Here is a 22,272-nt window from a genome sequence, read left to right as displayed (position 1 = left end):
TTGCCAATTTGTTAGTTTTCTCACTTTTCTCAGAATTATTTTAGATTGGTTTTGTTCAATGTGTCTGATTCAAATCCTTCCAGGCCGCTTGTTGATAATACTAAGAATAAAGTGTTTTAGTTTTTGTTACATATGTTGACACTAATTTGCATGCAAACTACCACCAGATTGCCCTATTAGATGCAATGGTTAAAGACTTTTCAGGATGTCTGTTGGCTCAGCTTAATTCGCGGGTGGTGGGCAATAAAATAATCCCTCTAAGCAGAGAGGTTTTAGGAAAAAGCATGGCACCTTAGATAACATAGCTGCATTACAATTAATTAATGAGAAGTATGGAATTACTAGAGGTTGTCCGTTATAGGCCGCATTCATAGACTTCTGCACAGCTTTTGATAAAGTTGATTGTCCAGTGCTGTGGAAGAAGATGTCGGACCTCGGCATTCCTGGAACTTTATTGCACCCAATTATTGCCCTCCATTCTGTCATATAGTGCCAAGTTTAATTAGGTGGTGATCGAGGACTCTCCAGGACGAACTCAACAAAACAATGATTAAAGCAGGGGTATCTCCTCGCTCCACTGCTTTTCTCTCAATAGATCTCAGACCTGCCTGAACCCTCTCACAAAGTGTGGGTTTACCACCTAATACTGGCGAAAGCCAATTTCATGTCTTCAGTAGGCAGATGACTTGGTGATCTTACCCCTAAAGTTCTTAATAGCCGATTAAGGGCATTGCAACTAAGGGGGGTAGGTGGACTCCGCTAAGCTGTAAGTTTACGGAGTTTTGTCCACTCTGCGCTCAGAACGTGGAGTTCAGCAAAAACTCTGCTGACCGCCACTGAGTAGCGAAGTTTGCCACCACACACTGCACACCCCTAATCGGAGTATCTGGTTAGACTCATTATAATTAATGAGTCATCGAAAAAGTGGCTTTTAAACACTATGCCCGTGCACCATGGGGCAATGTACAAGAGAGCAGGTGCACTGCTCCCTGCCACTAATGATTGATAGAACCTAAGCGAAAAGGAAGCAAGAGGACAACCTGGGGGAGGGGAGTGTCATCAGTTTACAGCATACTATTGCCCTCGGCATCAGCCCCAGAGAAAAAAACCTGCTGACTTGAGCCTTTTCAATCCTTACTCTGACTCTTGACAGGTGCAGGAGCCCACACACCTATTACACCCGGGCCCTGACACCTCTGCTTGCAATGAACACTTCTGTGTCAGGAGGGAAAGTGAGAGGGCAAGTGCAACTACAACTGGGTACTGCAGGCAACATCCAATCTGAAGTCACAGTTTTTCGAACATCAAGGCACCTCAGCAACTGGATTGCAAATAGGGTTCAGCTGTGTAAACGCTTGGATAAACAGGAGTTAGAGGGCTGCTGCGCAACTAGCCATCAGGGAGATGTTTCCATAGTCTAGCGGCTGGCACATGACCGCTGAAGCCCTTGTTGCTGCTGTATGTGACAACTTTATTGGAAGAGGAGACCTGAAACATTTCCTGGATAGGTAATGCACAGCAGCCTCCTCCCTTCCATTGGTCTTTGCGTTTTACAGCTCATTTGGGTGCTAGGGTGTGTGAGGGGTGCTTGCAATGAGTGCAGTGCAGCCTCCTGCACCCCAGGCTCTGTTGACTCTGTGTGTGCACAGTGAGTCCTCCTAGGTGACCCCGTGACCCCTTGAGTGCCGTTCACCAGACCTGCACACTCATGGTGCGTGTGACCCTGCCTGTCTCGGCTGATGGGGGTTCTTTCATCCGTCCAGGAGTACCGTTTAGGGTCCGCACCTCTTGCAGTGATCGGCACGTATCCTGAGGCGGCGTGCACCAACCTCATGTCACCAGGATGCTGGCTGCATGGGATGCTTCTGGGTGCTACTGTCCTGTCCCTGGCCTGGGTCATGAAGGGGCAGCAGCTTCGACAACCGGGAGCCAGTGAGCTTTGGACTGCTCTGGCACTTACCACACACCCAAAGTAGTGCTAAACTTTTGGGAGGCTGGCAAGCTTCAAATGAATTCCATGACCGTCCGGCTTCTGGCAGGTAGGCAAAATGCTAGGTACATCCTATTCTGTATGAATATGGGATGGAGTGCAGCCCGTGCTTGTACAGTGCCAAGTGTATGCACGCTACCTATACACTGCCCTATAATTAGGGGTGGGCTGGTACTCCGCCTGCAAGTGGAACTCCGCTGAATTTGTCAAAACTCTGTGAGCTCCACCCACCGCTAATTGCAACACTATTCTGACACACAACATCTGTAAACATACTCCTCTAACAGCAAAATTCTCTGCTTCTATGGTAAGAAAAACACTAAATATGCTAACATTTACTTGGTATTTAGGCTCCCAAAAATTGCAAGAGGTTAAGACATTTATTTTTTGGGGGAAATTATTTGCAGTAATCTGAGCGATATTGGTCATATTTCAAATAGCGTGTAAGGCTCAGTCTCAGGCTAACGGACTGGGAGCATTCTATAAGGGTACAGGTAAAAGATACTTCTCTTTACTCCTATTCAGTTATCTGAACCTTATCTCCACGACTTTATTGTATGCAGTGAAGTTCACAAATTTAACTAGATAGGCCTTTTTGAATAAAGTAGAGGGGCAGATTATGATAAGACTTATTTCTTGCAATACCTTAGCATCATTGGCAGCCCCAAGGGTGGAATTGGGAATTAAAAGAACTTATGTCCAAGGTTTGGCCCTTGTTGTCCAGTGGGCTTTCTGCCTAGAGATACCCTAAGCAATATATGAGAAAGGACACTCTTGTGGAGAAAAAGAAAAAAAACTTAATTGTACAGGAAATACAAATATGCATAGACCAACATGGGCTTGATCAAAGTTCAGTGCTTTCTCTTCCCGCCTTCAAACTAAAGGCCTGCTTAAAACAAGTGTCACTGGCTTTAAGTTTTTACTTGGACAACGAGGTTTATGGTAAGAAAAGGGGCTATCAAAGGGTAAAAGTTACCATTGTAATAATAAAAATACAACCATATCTGACATGGAATATGTCAAAAGAGGTTGGATGTTTCTGGACATTACTGCGATTGGCTATTTTGCCTTTAAATTGTCTAACATCTAAATAGTATGGAACTTTTGAAATCTGCAATTTTTGTCAGAATGGCATTGAAGATCTAAAGCATATTTTATTTGTTTGCCATGTCCTTAAATTGCATTGCCGTAAATGGTTGCGCTCTAGCTTTCTGAAATTGTCCGTACGATCTTCCTTGGAAGCCCTACAACATTTGTTTGATCTCCATATTAAATTGTTCTGCTGGCAAATGTTTTACTTTTTTCAAAAATGCTTTTTAAACTTATACTGATTTTAGTATCGTTTAGCTATGTTATTAATTTGTATATGTTAATGAATGTTATCAACTCTTTTCAATGATTTTAGGAAAGATGTTCTTTGTTTTAACTTGAATTAAATTGTTTTGTGTGGACCATCTCGGAGTTTCAAATCAAGAATAAAATGTAACTTGATACTATGCTGCAATTTATTCTTTTGTTTATTTTTTTCTGTTTTTTTAAAAATATATACAGATTTAGTGAAAAAATGTTCGGATTAATTGGAATACTGTGACAAAATGGTGTTAAACAATCTGTTTGGAGCTATATTTAGAATCCGACAGATTTGTCATAACTTGTGAATAGAACGGAGAACTGTTGTAAAAAATGATGGGCACTTTATCTTCTGATGTTTTGTATCTCTCAGGTTAACCTAGGACTGTAATGTATTACTATACTACATAGCTATCACTGGAAATTATTTCATATCAGTTCTGAAATGCATAACACATTAATAATCATCAACTATAAAAGCTAGGACTAAATCTGTATGCTAAAATCGACTTTTTTAGTTTAGAAAAGTAAGTTTATTGAGAAAACAAGTGTTACAGTACAATATAGTATGAGGGATGTAAGGAAACAAAGGGGAACATAAAAGTTAAAAGTATCATGTAAGCATATCTAGGTTGGAATGAAAAAGCTGAAAAATATCAATATAACTATAAAGCATTGCATATAAGAACCATATAGCAACATGCATTAGTCAAAATATAACATATTATATAATATTAGTATCTAAGATATGGAATATCATGGAGGTTAAACAACTTCATGTTGAGCAGGAGTTAAAGAAAAAGAGCGTTTAGCACTGGAATCAATGAACGATGTAACAGGTGACCATGTACGGAGGCGTTTCATGGCTAGATGGATGGGATAAATACATGCTGTATCCAATCTGTGATAAAACACTGCATACCACCACGTTTGGAAGGACAGATTGGTAAAATCCTTCCAATTTTTTGTAATCTGATGAAAGACAATTGCTAACAGTAAGTCTACGATCTTTGTATTAGAAGCATGATCCTCCCAGATAGGAGATAAACTACCCAAGAATAAGTGTGTGATAGAAAGAGGAAAATAAAGTTGAAGACGGAGTTAATTTGAGACCAGACAGATGTCCAGAAGTTATGTATGTATGAGCAAGGAAAAAGCAGGTGTTTTAAGTCAGCTAGTGGAGAGGAGCAGGACCAACAGGTGACTGGTATTGTGACATGTCGCCTATGTAGTACAACTGGGTGTAACAAGAGCCTGTTTAGATAAAGAATAATGTTCGTGTAACATTTGAGGAACATTTGCCGCTCGAGAAGTTTTCCTAATTTTGGACCATATTTTATTCCACAGAGAAGATGGCCAATCAACCCCAAGGTCTTCTTCCCATGAAAGTTAAACTTTGGTCTTTACTCTAACAAGCTACAAGGATCGTAAATGGAAATGAATATTGGAAGATTTAGGACAGGAAAATAGAAAGGCACACTAGCTGTTAACCGGGGGAGTTTTCGGATGAATTAGGATTTGAGTATATGCATTTGAAAGAGCTTGTAAAAGTAGGTTATATTTGGATTGGAAGGAAAGGGCCAAATGAAAATGTTGACTGGCGTCAGAAAAAGGCAAGATCTTATTTGGAGAAAATAGTTGGTATGTCCAGATTAAGCCTTTGTCTCTCCAAGATTTCCAATAAAAAGATTTTCCATCAATTAAAATGGATGTGTTGTGCCACAGAGAGGAGTTAAAGAAGGAGTGTAGATCGATAGGAGATGGGGTTGGAGAGAAACCCAGAAGTTTACAAGTGTATTTGAGAAAAGGAGTGGAAAAAGATGGTGGTCTACGGGTAAATGGGAGAAATTCCTTAAAAGAGAAAGGGGAAAGAAAGGAACGTTCAAGTACTACCCACAAAGGACATTCCAGTGAAGAGTCAGAGAGCCATCCGGAAGCCTGGTGAAGTAGGAAGGATCTATGATGAGTGGGGAAATCTGGATAATTAACTCCACCCTCTGCTTTAAGTTTTGTGAACAAGGACATACACGATGATTTTTTGTTACACAGAAAGGATGAAAATATAGAGTTAATTTTTGTAAAAGAATAGGGACAGGGATATTAGAAATTGTGAATAAAACTAATGGAGGCAGCATCATTTTAATAGTATGTAGACAACCCCACCATGAGAGATATAAAGGGTGCCAACTAGTGGTCAGAGAGGAAATAGACATTTTTTGTAAACATTTCTCCATGCAAAGAGATATCGTTGTTGAAAGTAAAGGGGTCATGTGAAGGCCCAAATATTTAATATGATGTGGGTTCCAAGCAAAGTTGGAAGAGCTAAAATCATCTTTGAATGTATATTTTGTTAGATTTAGTATTTCACACTTATCCTGATTAACCTTATAACCAGAGACAGAGGCAAAGAATTCTACTCCATGTAAGAAGGTAGGGACAGAAGATTGAGGTTCAGAAAGAATTAATAAGATGTCTGCATAAGCTGCTGATCTAAATTGGGCGTCTTTAGTCTCAAATCCCTTTATATCCACATTTGGCGAATCCTAGACAAAAAAGGTTCCAGGGCTAGATTAAAGAGGAACGGGGATAATGACAACCTTGAAGTACCCCTCTTTTTAGTTCAAAATAGGGAGATGAAGAACCATTCACAAAAACTGCTGCTCGTGGATTAGAATATAGAATAGAAATCAGGGAAATAATTTTGCAACCAAAACCAAACCAATTCAATGTGTGAAAGAGGTACGACCAATTTACTTGATTAAACGCCTTCTCGGCATCCAATGCTATTGCAGCTAATGAGTGAGATAAGCGTGGGGTTTTTGATAAAATATCAATTAATAATTGGTTGTTGTCAGAAAGGAGACAGTTTTTAACAAAACCAGATTGTTCTGCGCCCAGTAATTGGGAGGGAAAGGATTCAAGATGAATAGCTAGGGCTTTAGAAAAAGATTTATAATCAATACTTACAAGAGAGATGGGTCTATAGTTCTTGCAATATTTCAAATCCCTCCCATCTTTAGGTATTAAACATAAAAGAGTTTCTAAAAAGGACCCTGAGGATTCTCCCGACTCTGTAAAAAGATTTAAGAGATAGAGTAGTTTAGGAAGAAAGATAGGAGCAAAGTGGTTACATAAATCAACTGTAAATCCATCAGGTCCCGGAGCTTTATCTTTCTTAAGTGATTGTAAAGCACTGAGAAGCTCTTGTTGCGATAAATCAGCTTCTAAGGGGGTAAAATCAGTTTGAGTATTATAAGATTTAAGGATACCTGAGAGAAATATTGTAAAATCAGATTCTAAGGGTGTGGTCTCAGGAGAGTCTGTGGCCACATGCATCAACCTATTTAGGAAGTGCAAACGGTGCGAATCGGTAAATTTGGCCGTTTGAGATTCCTAAATAAGTTTTTGGGATGCATCATACATTTTTGTGAAATTTGCTATTTTTAGCGATTTCCAAAAATGCGATTGCTTTTAAGGAATCGCAAATTTGCGATTCCTTAAAAGCAATGCATGATTGTTTTTCAAATTGCGAATTAGCAATTAGGGGGTGCAAATTACCACGAGGTTGAACCTTGTGGTAATTTGCGAAAAGTTATGAAAATGCTCAAAAATGCATTTTTTAAACTTTCATGTTACAGACACACATGTCCTTAGGACATGTGTGTGTGAAACATGCACTTTAAAATACATTTCAGGGGTGCGGGGGGGGTCCTTTGGACCCCCCTCTGCACCCTTGGAATGCATTAAGAAATAGCGAATCGCATTTTCAAAATCGCAATTTGTAAATGCCTTCCCATTGACTCCTATGGGCCTTTTGGCCCATAGGAATCAATGGGATTTGCGAAATCGCATTTAGGAATTCGCATAATATTTGCGATTCGGTAAAAATCGCAATTCTTACCGAATCGCAAATAATATGCGAATAAAATCATGCATCCCATTTTGCGATTCCTTATTTGCGATTCCCTAAAAATCGCAAATAAGGAATCGCAAAACCTTACAATGATGCATGTGGCCGATAGTGATTTATATAAAAAAAGAAGGAATTCTTTAAGTGTCTCTGGATCTTTAGAGCACAATGTGTTATGTTCATTGTAAACAGCATCAATATCAAACTTATTATGTTTAGTTTTTAAGTAATTTGCCAAGAGTTTGCCAGCCTTATTCTGACCACCATAGAACTTTGCGCTTGATTTCAGCAGATATAATGAGGCATTGTGGAGAAGTGTGGCTCAATGGTTAGAGCGGCAGACCCTGATGCAGAGGTCTGGCCCGGGTCTTGGGTTCAATTTCCTCAGACCTGATAGTTCTCGCCTCTGTGCCTATTCTAATCATGGGTCCCACTCTGCACCTCTGGGCAATAGCTTGCTTAATCTCCACAACGGCCCCAACAGCGCTTGGATGCCTAGCTTCACCTTGGAGGTCCCCATGAGTGGACATTTCACAGGGAAAATCCAGGAAGGGGTTCCACAGCGGTATGAGTATAGCGCCAGGACGCCCCTTTGCTGGGGCAGCAGTGCGCTTTACAAGTACAAATTCATTTCATTTCATTCATTTTCTGCAAATTCCTTGTTAAATTGAAATTTTGCCTTAAGTTGTGAGAGACAGTTTTTAGATTTTGAGGTGAAATAAGAGTGTTCCAGCCTCTTTATCTCAGCCAAAAGATCACTGGTAACCTTACGGGCATTTTTACGTTTTCTGGAGACAAAAGCAATGATGAAGTCTCTGGCAGCTGCTTTGACTGCTCCCAAATTACGGAAAAATTAAGAGTATTGGTTTGGTTTATAGAAAAGTATTCATTATAAAAAGGAAACAAAAGAGGAGTAAAAATTTGGATCTAGAAGAAGTGAGTTCTTAATTCGCCATCTTCTTGGTAAATTAGACTTTGAAACTATGTCCAATTGAATGGAAATGGGAGCATGGTCTGAGATCAGAATAGAGCCAATTTCAGCGCTTCTTAGATTTTGGGATATGTTGTGAGAAACCAAAAAATATTCCAATCTGTATTGAGTATGTTGGGCTGGGGAGAAAAACCATGTATTCTCTAGTAGTGAAAATACACATTAAAAAAAATCGACTTTAATACTGCAAATACGGCAGTCTAATACAGCAAATGTGCAATGGTCTAAAATGACAGGGAAAATCATTCCAATAGAATGCAGGCTGACAGAAAGCACTGGGCGAGAATGAAGGCATCAAACCAATTTGTATGGGGGACTAAGATAATTATAATATTGATCTGGGTGAAGGAAGGCATTGAGATGTTTACACTGATTCTCCAAAGGAATTTATATGAGGGTTTTTTCAGATTAATTCATGTAATCAGCATACCTTTCTATTAGGATTTGGTAATTCTATCTAACAAGGATTCAAAATGCTTTGTGTTGAGAAGGAGGACAGTGTCTGTGGTAAAACAAGCTTTAGAAAAATATGGAAAATACCTTAAATGAATAACCGGAGATTGGAGAAAATGAGTTAAATAATGCACAATAATGAGCTGATAAACTCAAAGCACTGCCTATGTGTGATACTGAAGTTTACCAGCCTTATCTTTTATCTCATATGAACCCGCAGGTTTTCAGACTAAACAAGTCTGACTCTATACACCCCCCCCCCCCACCTTATTGGAGGCATATGAACATCTTAGCATGTAGGGGCAGAGTCTCAACTGGCCTCTATACCTGTGGTTTCTGGGGCAGTTATTTTTTCTCCTTATTAGGCAGACACGAACAATTTTTAGACATTTTTCTTGGGGCATTCAGCAAAAACTAATCTACGCTCATCAATGAATTAGCTTTTTGATAAATGTTTGAAATGCTATGAAGCTCATCCATCTAACCCACCCCAGAGATTAAAAACAACATTTAATCTAAAATTAGACCTTGACAAAATGGAATAGCAGCTTTAGCTTTTTTAGCAAAAATAAAATTGTGTAATTCTCATACTGGAAAGAGATGCCAGTTAAATATTTGGCATGACTCCTTCTTATGTTTTGTAACCAAACATAGAATGCTCCAAGGAACTACTAATGGGTGTCTTAACTAATGCCAAAAGTACATTTTTAACATGTCAAAAACAGCTTATAATAATGTGCTGGCAGCAACATTTGCATACCTTAATCATTTGCAGCGGCAGCCCTCGTGTCATATTTTTGAAGTGGTTGGTGCAAGGCATGTAGGGACATGCTACAGCCAACATTTCACAACCGACCTTCATGCCACTGTGCAAATTCATCACCATATTACTGCACCATATTATTGTGGCCTTACTAAAGAGCCATGTATGCCAATTAAAACCAACTAGTCTTACAATGTTTCAATGGGCAGGAAAAATCACAGGGGAGGAGTTGAACACCTTCTCCTTGCCTGGAGTCAAATATGTCAGTGTATCCAATCAGGTAAAAGTGGGAAACCATCCAAAAGAAGCACTTCCTTACTGTATCAAACGTGCAAAATATTAAATTTGTTCTTACCTTGTGACAGTTTTCGTACATAACCTTCATTGGTCACAATGTATTTGATCCCTTTGCGGGAGTTCATAACAGCTCTTACACAGTTGATGCATGTTAGCTGAAGAAGAGCGTCTGCAATCCTGGCCACGCCTCTTCCAGATAGTGTGTCTAGGGCTTCCAAAAGCAGATCCAGACCACTCAATTCCAAGAACTGAACCATCCAGGTCTCATCACATCCTTCAAGCCTTTTCTTTAGTGCGGAATAGTTAACGACAGACGGAATCTGCAAGAGGCGGATGCAGAGCTCTGGATCAGCATTCCCTAGGTTACCCTCAATCTGCTCAGCCTGTGGAGTAGCAATCTTGCCTTTCAGTGCTGCCCATTTCTTTGGTGAACCAGCTTTCTTCAATTCAATCTTAGAATAGATTTCCTGAAAAAAGGAATATAAAGTTAGAGGCAAAATGGCAATATTATGTAAGGACCACCAAAGTGATTGTTTTTATTGTGCCTGTAGGCTACATTTAGGATTACCACAGGAAATACACAATTAGCAACCAAACATAAATTACTGGGTGCCATACTTGGGACGAAATAGGTAAAAATTCCCAGCTTTGGTGAGATGAAGAAATTAGATTCTCCATATTTTTACTGTTGAAGCTCTATCCAATTAAATGATAATTTGCCTTTCAGTTTATAAACACCACCATTCATGCAGCTGCCTCTCCTGGAGTTTGAAAACAGAAACAAGGGAACCATACTCACGCAGAGCCAGGGTAGGAACTGTATTATCAAAAACAATGGTGCCTGTGGAACCGATGTATGTAATAATGATACTTATATGCAGAATCGCTGTATTTAAAAGGAGGTGCTACGATATCCAGAGGTGAACAGACCACATACAACTCCTGACTGGTACAAACAGTAGTGCTTTATATAAAAATAAAAGACAGATTTTGTAAAATCAAAAAGGTGCTTGTTATTGATAATACTCCTGTATTTTGAGCTGATCAAATTAGCCGTTTTCACATAAAATATACATGTAAATCTGTAAGAGTTTATTTTATTTTGTTCCTCTTTCTGGAGTGGATATACTGGGAGCAATGCAGTTTAAAAAGTGATTGTGAAGAGTTTAGGCGTGAAGAGTTTGCAACTCAATACCATAGTATTGATTTACCCATGAACTACATGTAACAAAAGACACTCCACAGTAAGTTCATGGCAACCGGAGGACGTTAGATTACATGCCCACCTGGAACCACCGGTGTGGCAACATCAGCAGCTTATGCCAGGGCAAGAATAAAAAGCTACTAAAATGCAATGTTCATCCCAATGGATTTCTTCTACCTGAGAAAAATCTGATATAGGCCTTCTTCAGGGAGATGTTCCTAGCTCAGTTCATATGTACCAAGATCAAACTCCATTCCCAATGTGGTACTTGGTCCCTGTTCTTCAACAGAAAAGGACTCCAGTAAGTAGAGAAGGGTGGCATATTCCTTGCCTGATTGAAATAATTCTGGATAGGTTTCCAATGTACAGAAGTCCAAGGATGCATTTTTCTAAAATACATACATATAGGGTCTCATTAGGAGATGGCAAGTAAAATGAGGAGTCCCACCCTTACTACTGCTGTGTACTATTACCCCCTTTTTCCTGGCCATTACAAGTATATGGTCTAGAATGGGGAAAAACAAGTGGGGACAAGTACTACTGACCATTTATTCATTTTCATCTTGACTACCATGCTCTTATTCACTCACAAATTCAGTACCAGACAGGGTATTACCAGAAGCATAAAGGGCACATGGTAATTTTAAGCAGGTGGAGCATTATTACCACTGAAAATCTGCAGCAGTACCAGTCCACAATACTTTGACGGACCATCTTGCCAATTATATAGACACTACAGTGGCAATGTGAAAGAGTAAAGAAAAAAAATGGATATAGTATTCAGCCGAAGGTTTAGTGTTCAAATGTGAAAAATGCTCAGCATTTTGGATTTCCTGAAGGCTCCCACATATTTTATTTATACCAATTAAGGGGCTCATTAGGATTGCGGTTAATCCGCATCCTCCGGGCCGGCGGAAGCCACCGCCGGTCCGGAGGATGCGGATTAACCGCTGTGGACTGAAAAAAGACCCCCTGCCTGATTAGGATGGCTGGGGGATCTTTTTTCCGTCTGCCGCTTTTCCACCGCGGTCGCCTTCCGACTGCGGCGGAAAATCTCTAACATGGCTGGCGGTGTCCATCAGACACCGCCAGCCATATTAGGATGTCGGCGGTCCTATGCCTTTCCACAGCGGCATTTCCGCCGTGGAAAGGCATACGGAATTTTCTTTGGGGGCCCGTTGCGGGCCCACAGGGGTGAAGGGGGGTGGGGGGTGCACATGGAGGGTACCTATGGTACCCCCCTGCCTTTGCATGCACGAAGCGGCAGGCACCACGCGGTGCCTGCAGCTTCGTGCACGCAAAGGAAAACATGGTGTTTTAACATTGCGGTGGGTGCTGCTTCAAGCAGCACCCGCCACAATGTTAAATATACAGGATGAGACTGCCAGAGTGGCGGTCACATCCTAATCAGCACGGAGGGACCGCCGCTGCCCCTGCGGACGGTCCCTCCTCCTCTGGGGTGGAGGACGGACGCAGGTCCGTTCGCCATCCTAATAGGCCCCTAAGTTTGTGGACATCTAGAGATACTTACAGTTTCCTGAACCCTACACTGTAGAATATCTGCAGTGTATACAATCTAAAGGCAAAGAGGTAGAAGAAATGTGTATTTACACACCTCAGTCCCATTTTTTGTCCATGTGGCAATAATTCCTTGTGTGGATAAATCCCTTCCTCAAACTCTACCTGCTTCCTTGCCCCTGAGGAAATAGGGTATTAAGGGCGCCCTCCCATGCTAAATGCACTATTACATAAACTCTGTACATTTAGAAGAAGTTCGGTTAAAGTGGGACAAGCACTGCAAATGTTTAGGAATATCCACAATCACACTGGGTTATGGGTGTTCCCCACATTATCAAAGGCCACCACCTGAAACCCACAAATTATTAAAGTTCCTGCACAACCCAGTCTATAACACACTTTTTACACGCCTTTGCTACTTCTGAAACCCTCGACTAATTGCCATGAAACTTAGAAAATCTAATTGAGTAACTAATTTTGCATTCTGTAGAACGTTGTGACATTTGGTCAAAGATATTGAAAATTCCAATGATGGTGAGGAACTAGCACTTGCAGTTAAACGTCTCCTGGGTGGTTCTATGTCAGAATTGGCTACACTGTTTTGGCCTCATCCGTACGTCCCGAAAGATCCTCCACCTGATCCCCTTCCAATCTAGGAAACTACTGATGCAGGGGCTGGTGAACTCCAGACTGGACTACGGCAACGTCCTGTATCTGGGGGCCCGACATCAGTTGTCCACAGATTGCAGCTCGCTCAGAACGCGGCTGCCAGAATCCTAACTGGAACTAAAGCAAGATGCTCGGCGAAACCAGCTCTCAGAAGCCTTCACTGGCTTCCAGTGAAAGAACGAATTACCTTCAAGACCCTATGCATCGCCCACAAAATAATGCACAACAAAGGCCCCTCAATTCTTAGACCCCTAATGAAAACTCATCAGTCAAACAAACAATTAAGATCCGACTCTCTCGCCCTTGCCAGCGTCCCAAGAATATGAAAGGCAAGATCCGGCGGCCGCTTGTTCTCTTACAACGCCCCAAAACTATGGAACACCCTATCACCTGCCATGAGGAGAGAACATAACCTCCTCATTTTTCGGAGACAATTAAAAACCTGGCTCTTCCCTTAAACCTTCAATCTTTCTTTTTCCCACTTCTTCTCTGGATATAAGGTCTTGTCAGCGCTGGGATGCCCTAGGGTAGCTATGCGCTTTATAAATCCCAACTCAACTCAATCAACTCAACACTAGCTTTCGGAGTAGTTATTTCACACTGCGTATTGAAATTAGGGATAGAGATGGCACTTTTCACTATGGGGCAGTCCATTTGGTGGGTATATTTTATTCAGTCATAATCGTGGTTACAAGCAAGGGAAAAATGGATATTGCATCCAATGGTTGAAGGTGGTGGTATATCACTAGGAACGTCAGTTAGTAACAGCATCTTTAAACCACAGACAACCCAGTTAAGGGCCTCTTGGTGCTGGTGTGCAGAGTATACAAAAGAGGGAATGTCTGGCTCTAGTGCAAGGGCTGGAGCTGGTGAAGGTTAGTGCTGCCCTTAGCAGCAACAACAGCCAGTTCTTGAGTAGAAGTGAGGGCATTTAGCATCAACTGCCAACACAAATTTCAGCCCACGCTTCCATATTGACGGCTAAAAAGCCTGAGGTACCTACGTTCAAACTTTCCTCTCTCCCATCCACAAACAGCGGTGTACACATTTTGGAGATAATGCATGGAATGAATGGGGGCATAAATGGGGGATAAAGAAAGTGTGGCAGGATGATGGAAACTGCACAGAAATTACTATCAATTGCCTGTAAGAGTGGCTGAAAAAGAAATCCCATTTTGGCATATTTTGTTTCAGCTTTTTACAGCCCCTTGTGAGGTCACTTAAAAATGGCAGTTAATAAAAAGACAAACTGATACAGGAGGCTTTGCAATATCCACAATTTTTCTGGTAATGCAGAAGACCGCAGTGTCTTATGGTATCTACCCCAGTAGTCTTCCCTATGTCACGGAAGGCTAGATGGGACAAGGACTGTGTGAAATGGTATGTGGTGTGCGGCACTCCTGTGGGTATTGTAGGTTAGCTAAATACTTCGTCAATGTAAGTTTCAGATGACTTTTCTGGGTGCCATCGGGTTTAATCCCCTCTGACCCTAAGAGATTTGGAAACTGAAAAAACAATAGGTGCAGTATCGACCAAACAACACTCTGCCCTTCTGGCAATCCTTGTGAGACGCTGTCTCTAACAGAAGTTCAATTGTAGTACATTCAAGTCGAATAATGTAATCAACATCTGTTAATCATTAATCCAAATAATGATATGTTTATTTCAAAGGTTCATGTGGATCAGTTCATTGTGATATTCAACATTTTTCTTCAAATGGTCAATTATCAATGAAAGTAAATGTTGCTTCTTCATTTGATAAAGACTCAAATTGAGAAATGTAAATCCCCATGCATTTCGGGACGGATGCCCTTCATCAGGTAATTGGTGTACGATCTGAAAGTGAAAAAATGTAGATTGTGGTGTAATGTTCAGGTGTGGTTACTCTTCCAAATGATGTTAGCGAGGTGAAATATGCATGCTTGGAAACGAAAAAAAGTGCTCCGACTGTTACCGATCAGTGCAAATGATTGTAGTATAAGGACAACGTGCAAAATTAACTGACGGTGTGGGTTGGAGTGTCTATAGGAAAAATATATTGAATTGCGAGTGTATCCATCTCCAGTGAAACGGTTAATGAAATGAGGAAAAAAGGAAACAAAACGAGGAAAAAAATTGCCATCCCAAAAGTGGTGTACGTCGAGACGCCATGTAATTAAGCTGAATGTGGTCTGATTACCATGTGCCGGGTAGCTCCGTACTTAAAGTAACAAAATAGTAGACTGGATTCAATGCAGTTTAGTGATAACCATGCAAATGAAATTTGAATGTTGGGGAAAGTGGCTGTCTTACCGCATATAAATTTGTGGTTAGTCCGCAACTCCAGCGGTCAGCTCCAGTCTCGAGGCTCGAAATGGTATAAAGTGCGCATGCGTCAGATTCTGGAGTGTTTACAAGGTTGCTGGAGCACAAAGAAGGACTAATTTGTGAGGCGGCCATCTTGTAACAGTGTTGTGTTCGACAAATATTAAATGCACACATGAAGGATACAAGTGTAAAAGTGTATTGCTTATGGTGGGTATTAGAAAAATACCTGTACTTTGTAAAAAAGGGAACATATAGATAAGTGAGAGGTGGAAGATCTCAATCCGGGACCCCGTGTGTATGTGTCAATAAAGTTTGTGAAAAAACAGGCCGGCCTGTATGTAAACTATATGTAACTGGACTATGTCTGATAGACACAAACTGTATGGCAGATTCTGAATCAAACTGAATTAAGATAGGATGATGAGACATGCATATTCATAGAAAAAACATAAAACAGGAGTTATAAAAGGTATACAAAGTGCTGAAGCATGTTTAAGAAAACAACTGTATTCCATCCTGTCATTAAGACCTTTGGGCTGGCAAGCGTCCAGTTTTTTTATCCATGATGATTTCAAAATTGTAGTAATCTCTTTCTGTTGTCAATGCCCTGTCTGAGCGGGACAACCTCCAAGACCAAAAATCTAATTTGACTGATGTTGTGATTGTTGGTGACAAAATGTGCAGCAAAGGGTGACTTCATGACCTTGTTCCTGATGGTACTCTTATGTTGGGTAAGACGAACTTTCATTTTTCTTTCGGTTTTACCTACATACGGTAGACCGCATGGGCATTTCAAAAGGTAGACCAGATTTTTTGAATCACACGTGGCATTAGTAAACAGTTTGATGGTTTTCCCTGATGTGGGATGGTTAAGTGGGTTACCTTGAATAACGTTATGGCAATGACGGCAATTCAAACATGGTTTGGTTTCAGTGTATCTCTAACCAGTTGCTCTGGGTGTCACTTCCAGCAGATCGTTGATGTTCTTAGATCGTTGGCAGGCAAAAAGTGGATCCCATTAAAATCTGGTTCATATTGAATCATTCGCCAATTTTTCAGAATTATCTTTTTGATTTGTGAACTCCTGGTTGAAAATTTTGATACAAAGACAGATCTGTCAGTAGACTTTTCTCTTGTGTGGGTAGATAAAAGATCTTTGCAGTTGGTATCGTCTGCCCTTTCCTTGGCAGAAAGCAGAACCAGATTGGGGTATTTCCTGTCTTTACATTTTGCTAGCATTGACTGTGTGGACTTCAAAGGCCTGCTACACCACACTAATACTGAAACAGACAGCTACTTCAATACCAACCCATTTCCAAATGCGATTGTGGGAACTCAAAGGGTTGGCCAGTGGTGCGGAACAGATGGTACAAGAGAAAACTCAGAAGATGCTCACCAAGAGGCCGTTTATTCACCTCCCATGGTCTTAGTATGCAGAGCCTACAGACCACTTAGGTTTGTGGAGTGAGGGAAAGGTAGAGCATGACACACACTACATGGACTCCCAGTGCCAAAAAAACTTTTGCTCGCTCCTATTACCATGGGATATTGCAAAGGACAGTGGAGCTCACTCCAGGCAGTCATTCAATAAAGACACTGCTTCAACTGTTTTGCATCAATTATGTCTGGATCCATATCATATAATTTGGACTTTTGGCTTCTGGATTCATGCACCAAGGTAACTGCAGGCTGGATTGGTTTTATCTGACAAAACGAACAACTAGACATTATTTTAAAAAACTTGAATAACCATTATTCCTCTGTCCAGTCTTATTCAGTCAATATATCTGATGGACAAAACAGGAGAACATTCACAAAATCCTAGCGAGGGAGTATAGATTTACCATACTCCAGGTACCAGCAATGAGGTACTGTCATTGCTGGACGAGAGAGGTATGGTCACAAACCCACTGTTAAAAAAGGAGGAAATGCAAAAAAGAATATTGTATAAAAGAATAAACCAGTAGCTAGTGGCATTTCTTCACAAAGAAAAAAATCTGAACAATTGCAAAAAGGCCTAATGGCCAGTAGAGTATATTTAGTTAATATTCAAGCACATTCCCTAATTAGTAAATCCTCTAAGCGACTAGATATACAAGGCGCAAAACCAAGACCAGATTACACTGTAGGGAAAACTACAAGTACAAATCAGGATAATTGCCAAACTAATTCGACTAAGATCCTCTTTCTCCCATTGTAAGAATCAAGAGGATCATGTGACATTGTAAATTGTGGCAATATATTAAAACTAATTGCCTCAATCCCAGCGCTCTCACATCTTACATCTGATGCTCTTGAATCTGTCCAAGACTCTACTATCTCACCACAAGAAAGTAACTGTACTACAAAGATATTGCTAATAGGTTATTGAAAGTGGACCATATTTTGCAGAATGGGAAATAGAGATTAGAAAATGTGATAATGCAAATTATCCAATATTACTGATCTCAAGAATGTCAAAGAAAAATGAAAAGTCAGGTGCAATTACAACCAGGATTTCCAGAAGGAATACTGCACTGTTAACGGGAGCCATTGGCCCCCTATTTAATCCTGCAATATCTTCAGGGCTCAAATTCAATCTCAGGGCCACATAGCTGCAAACAAATCCCAAAGCGACAAGTCCTAATGGAGGATTGGGCCTGGCTAACGCAAATCCTTACAAAAGGAAAACCTAGGGGAGATGATTGATGATTGAATGCTTCAGCTAAATCTCAATTGCCTATTAGTTTATGTACCTGGAATGTGCACAGCCTCTCTAGGTGATCGGAAGATCAAGATACTACAAACTTTTTAAAGAAATGTGAAATGTTGATGTAGGAAACTTGGAAAGAAGCTAGTACCACAATTTTTAGATATCAAGACTTTTCCATCCAAGCCACAAGTTCATCTTCACTTGGCCGTGCAAAAGGCGGCTATCAATGTACATCACTCTGGAATTAGATACCAAGGCCCAAGAAATGGATATACAATTACCCTGGCTCTAATGTGTAAAATTACACCTCCATATTCCAATCATTCTATTGAATAGTTATTTGAGCACAAAGAGACCAATTAAAATGACTCAGCTCGCAACCCTCTGGGAAATAGTTAAAACCCTTATCTACCAATATGCTGATGCACGCCTAATCATCTTAGGTGACTTTAATGTTCACATTAGTAATGGAAGTACAATTGATAACTTAAAACAGTGATATAATTCAGTCTTTTTGTGTCCATCTGCATTAACTGGGCCTAAAACTGCTTTGAGAAATTCTCCAAACAATCAAACAACTGTGCTAACTTTTAAAAACTCAATGTGCCTCTCTATAATGAACTATATCATTACTTAAAAGGACTTGGCAACCAGTATACTTGGGGATCGTGTCAAATTACGAGTTGAAAGTCATCATAAACCTCAAGTAGTAACATTGGCGGAAAAGGCAAATCATCAGCCGAAGTCCAGTATTTTCAAAGAAATGCCAACCTCTTATAATTTGAAAAGGCTGATAAGGCAGTCAATGAACCTGCCTCAAATATTTTGTTTTGCTGAAAAACAAATAAGATCTGCTTATCGTGAATCAAAAGGAAATACCTAAGGTGGATATTTGGCATCAACTATGCTCATCTTTAAATAGAAAGCTTTCTGGCTAGAATTGTAGGAAGGAGAATTCCAATTACATCCACCTATAATAGGTGGTATTCAATTTTTAAGTTCAGTAAAACTTTATTCGGTCTATTACAACCATCAAAGTAACCAAATAATAAAACACCTCATAATAAAATCCAGGATATACAGCTTCGAAACATCATCCAAAAACCATCCTCACATCGAACAAAACATTAAAAACTAGCATTTTTCTTTTTAAACACACACAATTTCAATTTAAAATCCTGAAATATAAAATGTTTGTTACCACATCATTTTTAGTCTTACGTTTCTCCGTTGCCTAATACGCTTGGCCTAAACCTCTCGATAATCATTACATTTTAGGAACTCCTTAACTTTTTTTTATATATTTATCCATGGCACAAGCTATGTCCAGATTGGCCATTTCCAGTAAAAGGTTTACTGCTTGCAACCTATTTTTAATATCATACTTTTTAAAAATCGGGCATAAAAATTGTATTTGCAGTTCTAACAACTTCTGACAACCTAATAAAATATGTATGATATTACAAGTTGTTCCTAAAGTGCAAGTACATTTACCTTCTTTATTTAGCATAAAGCTTTTTACCTCTTTACTCGCATAACATGGATTTACCCCAATTCTTAGTCTTAGCACCTCACGCCTTAACTGACAGCTGGGTAGCCTGTCAATATAAGGAAAATGTTGATCTTTTTACCACACTCTAACCATATGGAGAACTGAGCTTTTCCTAGAAAGATATTCTTCATCCTGTGCTCGGGAGACTTCTGAACCCATCATCTTAAGCTCCCTCGTAGGTGGTATTCAAACAAACTTTACCAGCAACGAAGCCCGTAAATAGAGCAACAAGAACAACTTTCCAACATGCACATCTGGTCACAAATTCTGCACGAAAACGCACACTAAAATCCCTCAGAAGGGAATATAAACAGGCGATCTGGAAGGCAAAAATAATGTATTTATTAAGTCAAGACTTGGCAGGTACCCAACCAAAGATGGCACCCCAAGGTGAGTGCAACAGCGGCCAACAAACTATTGTAGATTTTGCTGCTATCCAAAAGAGTCTGCATTGCAAATAGTCTGTCTGCCCTTGTGTACTCCACAGATGACGAACTTTGTTGAAACCCTTATTTATTGAACTTGGTGTGACAACATGTCGTCAGGTCATTACACTGTGCTTATCTGGAAAATCAATCCCTGTGATCTGCCGATTTATCACGTACTTGCTACTGGTGGACAATACGTTGAAATTAGTCTAACAATCTTCATAGACAATCATGGAGTAAAAGTACATCATCTTAGTACTACTTGTAATGAAAGGTATCAGTTTTATTTGTAACAAGTTTATGATTTCTAAGAACTGTTAAATTTTGCTCGAAATCTGCCACAAACAGTGGCGGGATGAGTGAACTAAGCAAGGTTGAACCAATGTCTAATATTTCAGTATAAGTTATAATCAGAGGCACTTCAGCGTTATTTTGCACCAATCATTGAACAATGGTAGATATGTATTTGTAATATGGATTATAATTATTAAGGTACTCCAGAGTTACCTTGCACCAATTTTTGCACAGTGATCGATATTTTTTTTAGAAGCAATTTTTTTTTATCGACTTGAAAATTGTTATAGCCAACTCTGATCGGGACCAAGGTATAGCAGTGTAAAATTCTGTACTGACATTTTTACATATATTGTAATGATTTTTATTTATCAGACAATAAATGTACTTTCTTACTGCCATTATACCTGGGGCTGGTCTGCACAGCAAAGCAAGGGCCTCATGTACTCAACTAAAAGGTCATAAAACATGACAAAGAGTCTTTGTAAACCCACCAGGTTAGTCACAGAAAGAGGCCTAAAGACTGTTCGAACATTCATTGCAACAACCATTGTTTAGTCACATGTGCACCAGCTAAAATATTGACAGGGGTAGGTAGGACTCATTCCTGGAAAGAAAGGACGATACAGTCATGAAAATATATATTAATGATGCCCCTGTAGACATCTCTATCTATCATGCATGTGGTGTTTGTATGGGAATATGGTGCACCTGAAGCCCATTTCTTGGTCTAGCAATGCTAGTGTGGCCAGGAAATTAGGAAATAAAATGCAGGTTTAAAATGAGGTTTCTCACTTAGAACCAAGCACCCTGCCTTCAGGATTGCAAAGGCCTGCTAGAGGGGTGACTTGTAGGTTTTAAGGGCAGTGACTCTAGATATAGAAAACCTATAACATTTTTGTTTTAGACTCTTTTTAGCTGTCCTATGCTGTTGTGGGCCTCTAGTTGCGCTATGTTCTACCTTGTTGAGGCGCCAGGACGCTCCTTTGCTGGAGCAGCTGTGCGCAAAATAAATACCAATAACATAACATAACATAACAACATAACATATCTTTAGTAAGTGGTGCTAGCACCAGCTTGCATATGCTGCAATGGCAGGCCTGTAGTTCCATTTTGAATGTTTTCCCATGGGTGGCAAAATGCATGCTTCAGCCCATTGGGGACCTCTGGGGTACCCATTCCCTGGGTACCGGAGAACCATATCCTAGGGAATTATAAGGGTACCCCATTATCCAATCTGGGATGTACCCAAGTACTGAATATAACAATTTAGGGAGAAAGCAGATATACTGGGGTCCTGATAAGCAGGGTCTGAGTCAGACTAGTCAATACCAGCTTAGCACCAGGCAAAAGGTGTGGGCAAACATAAGAAGCAGATCCTACTTTCCTAAGTAAGTAGCCCAAATTCATATTTTCTTTTAAAAAGCATGGCCATTACATTTTTTAAGTGGCCTATATATAGCTGAAGGAGAGTAACACTAAAATCAAGTGTGCTTGTGGAACATTGGATAGAACACCTTTATGACTGGAATGAAATGGGTCTAATTACAAAGCCCTAACAAATTGAAAACATTTTTAATAATAGGACAATGATGGGAGTGAACAAAATAGTACGAGGATTGCCACCATAAGTTAAAACAGGAGAGGATGTGTAGGAAGCTGGCACTCTATATAGTGTACTAAAACAAAGTACACTGTGCTGAGAGTCCAGTGAGTCCCTTGTTGGTTTACAGAGGCAAAAGTAGATAATACTAATGCTCTATTTGTAGTAGTGTGGGTGAGCAGTTAGGCTTGCCAGAGGGTAGTGCTAAGCATCAGCTGTACTCCCTGAGGCAATAAATGAGACACACACTC

General features: G+C 40.2%; 1 protein-coding gene across 1 annotated transcript in view; it reads right to left on the bottom strand.

Moving 5' to 3' along the window:
• The window catches only part of LOC147690262 (inverted formin-2-like), a 342,433-nt gene that overhangs the window by 241,493 nt on the left and 78,668 nt on the right, over window positions 1–22,272 (bottom strand). Inside the window, exon 4 of the mRNA XM_086939469.1 lies at window positions 9,813–10,221. Within this exon, the coding sequence (XP_086795595.1) occupies window positions 9,813–10,221 (409 nt within the window). The remainder of the gene's footprint in view (window positions 1–9,812; window positions 10,222–22,272) is intronic.

The sequence above is a fragment of the Lissotriton vulgaris genome, chromosome 9, assembly GCF_964263255.1.
Source record: "Lissotriton vulgaris chromosome 9, aLisVul1.2, whole genome shotgun sequence".
Classification (NCBI taxonomy): domain Eukaryota; kingdom Metazoa; phylum Chordata; class Amphibia; order Caudata; family Salamandridae; genus Lissotriton; species Lissotriton vulgaris.
The sequence above is the reverse complement of the archived record's forward strand: the minus strand, read 5'-3'. Positions and strand labels throughout refer to the sequence as shown.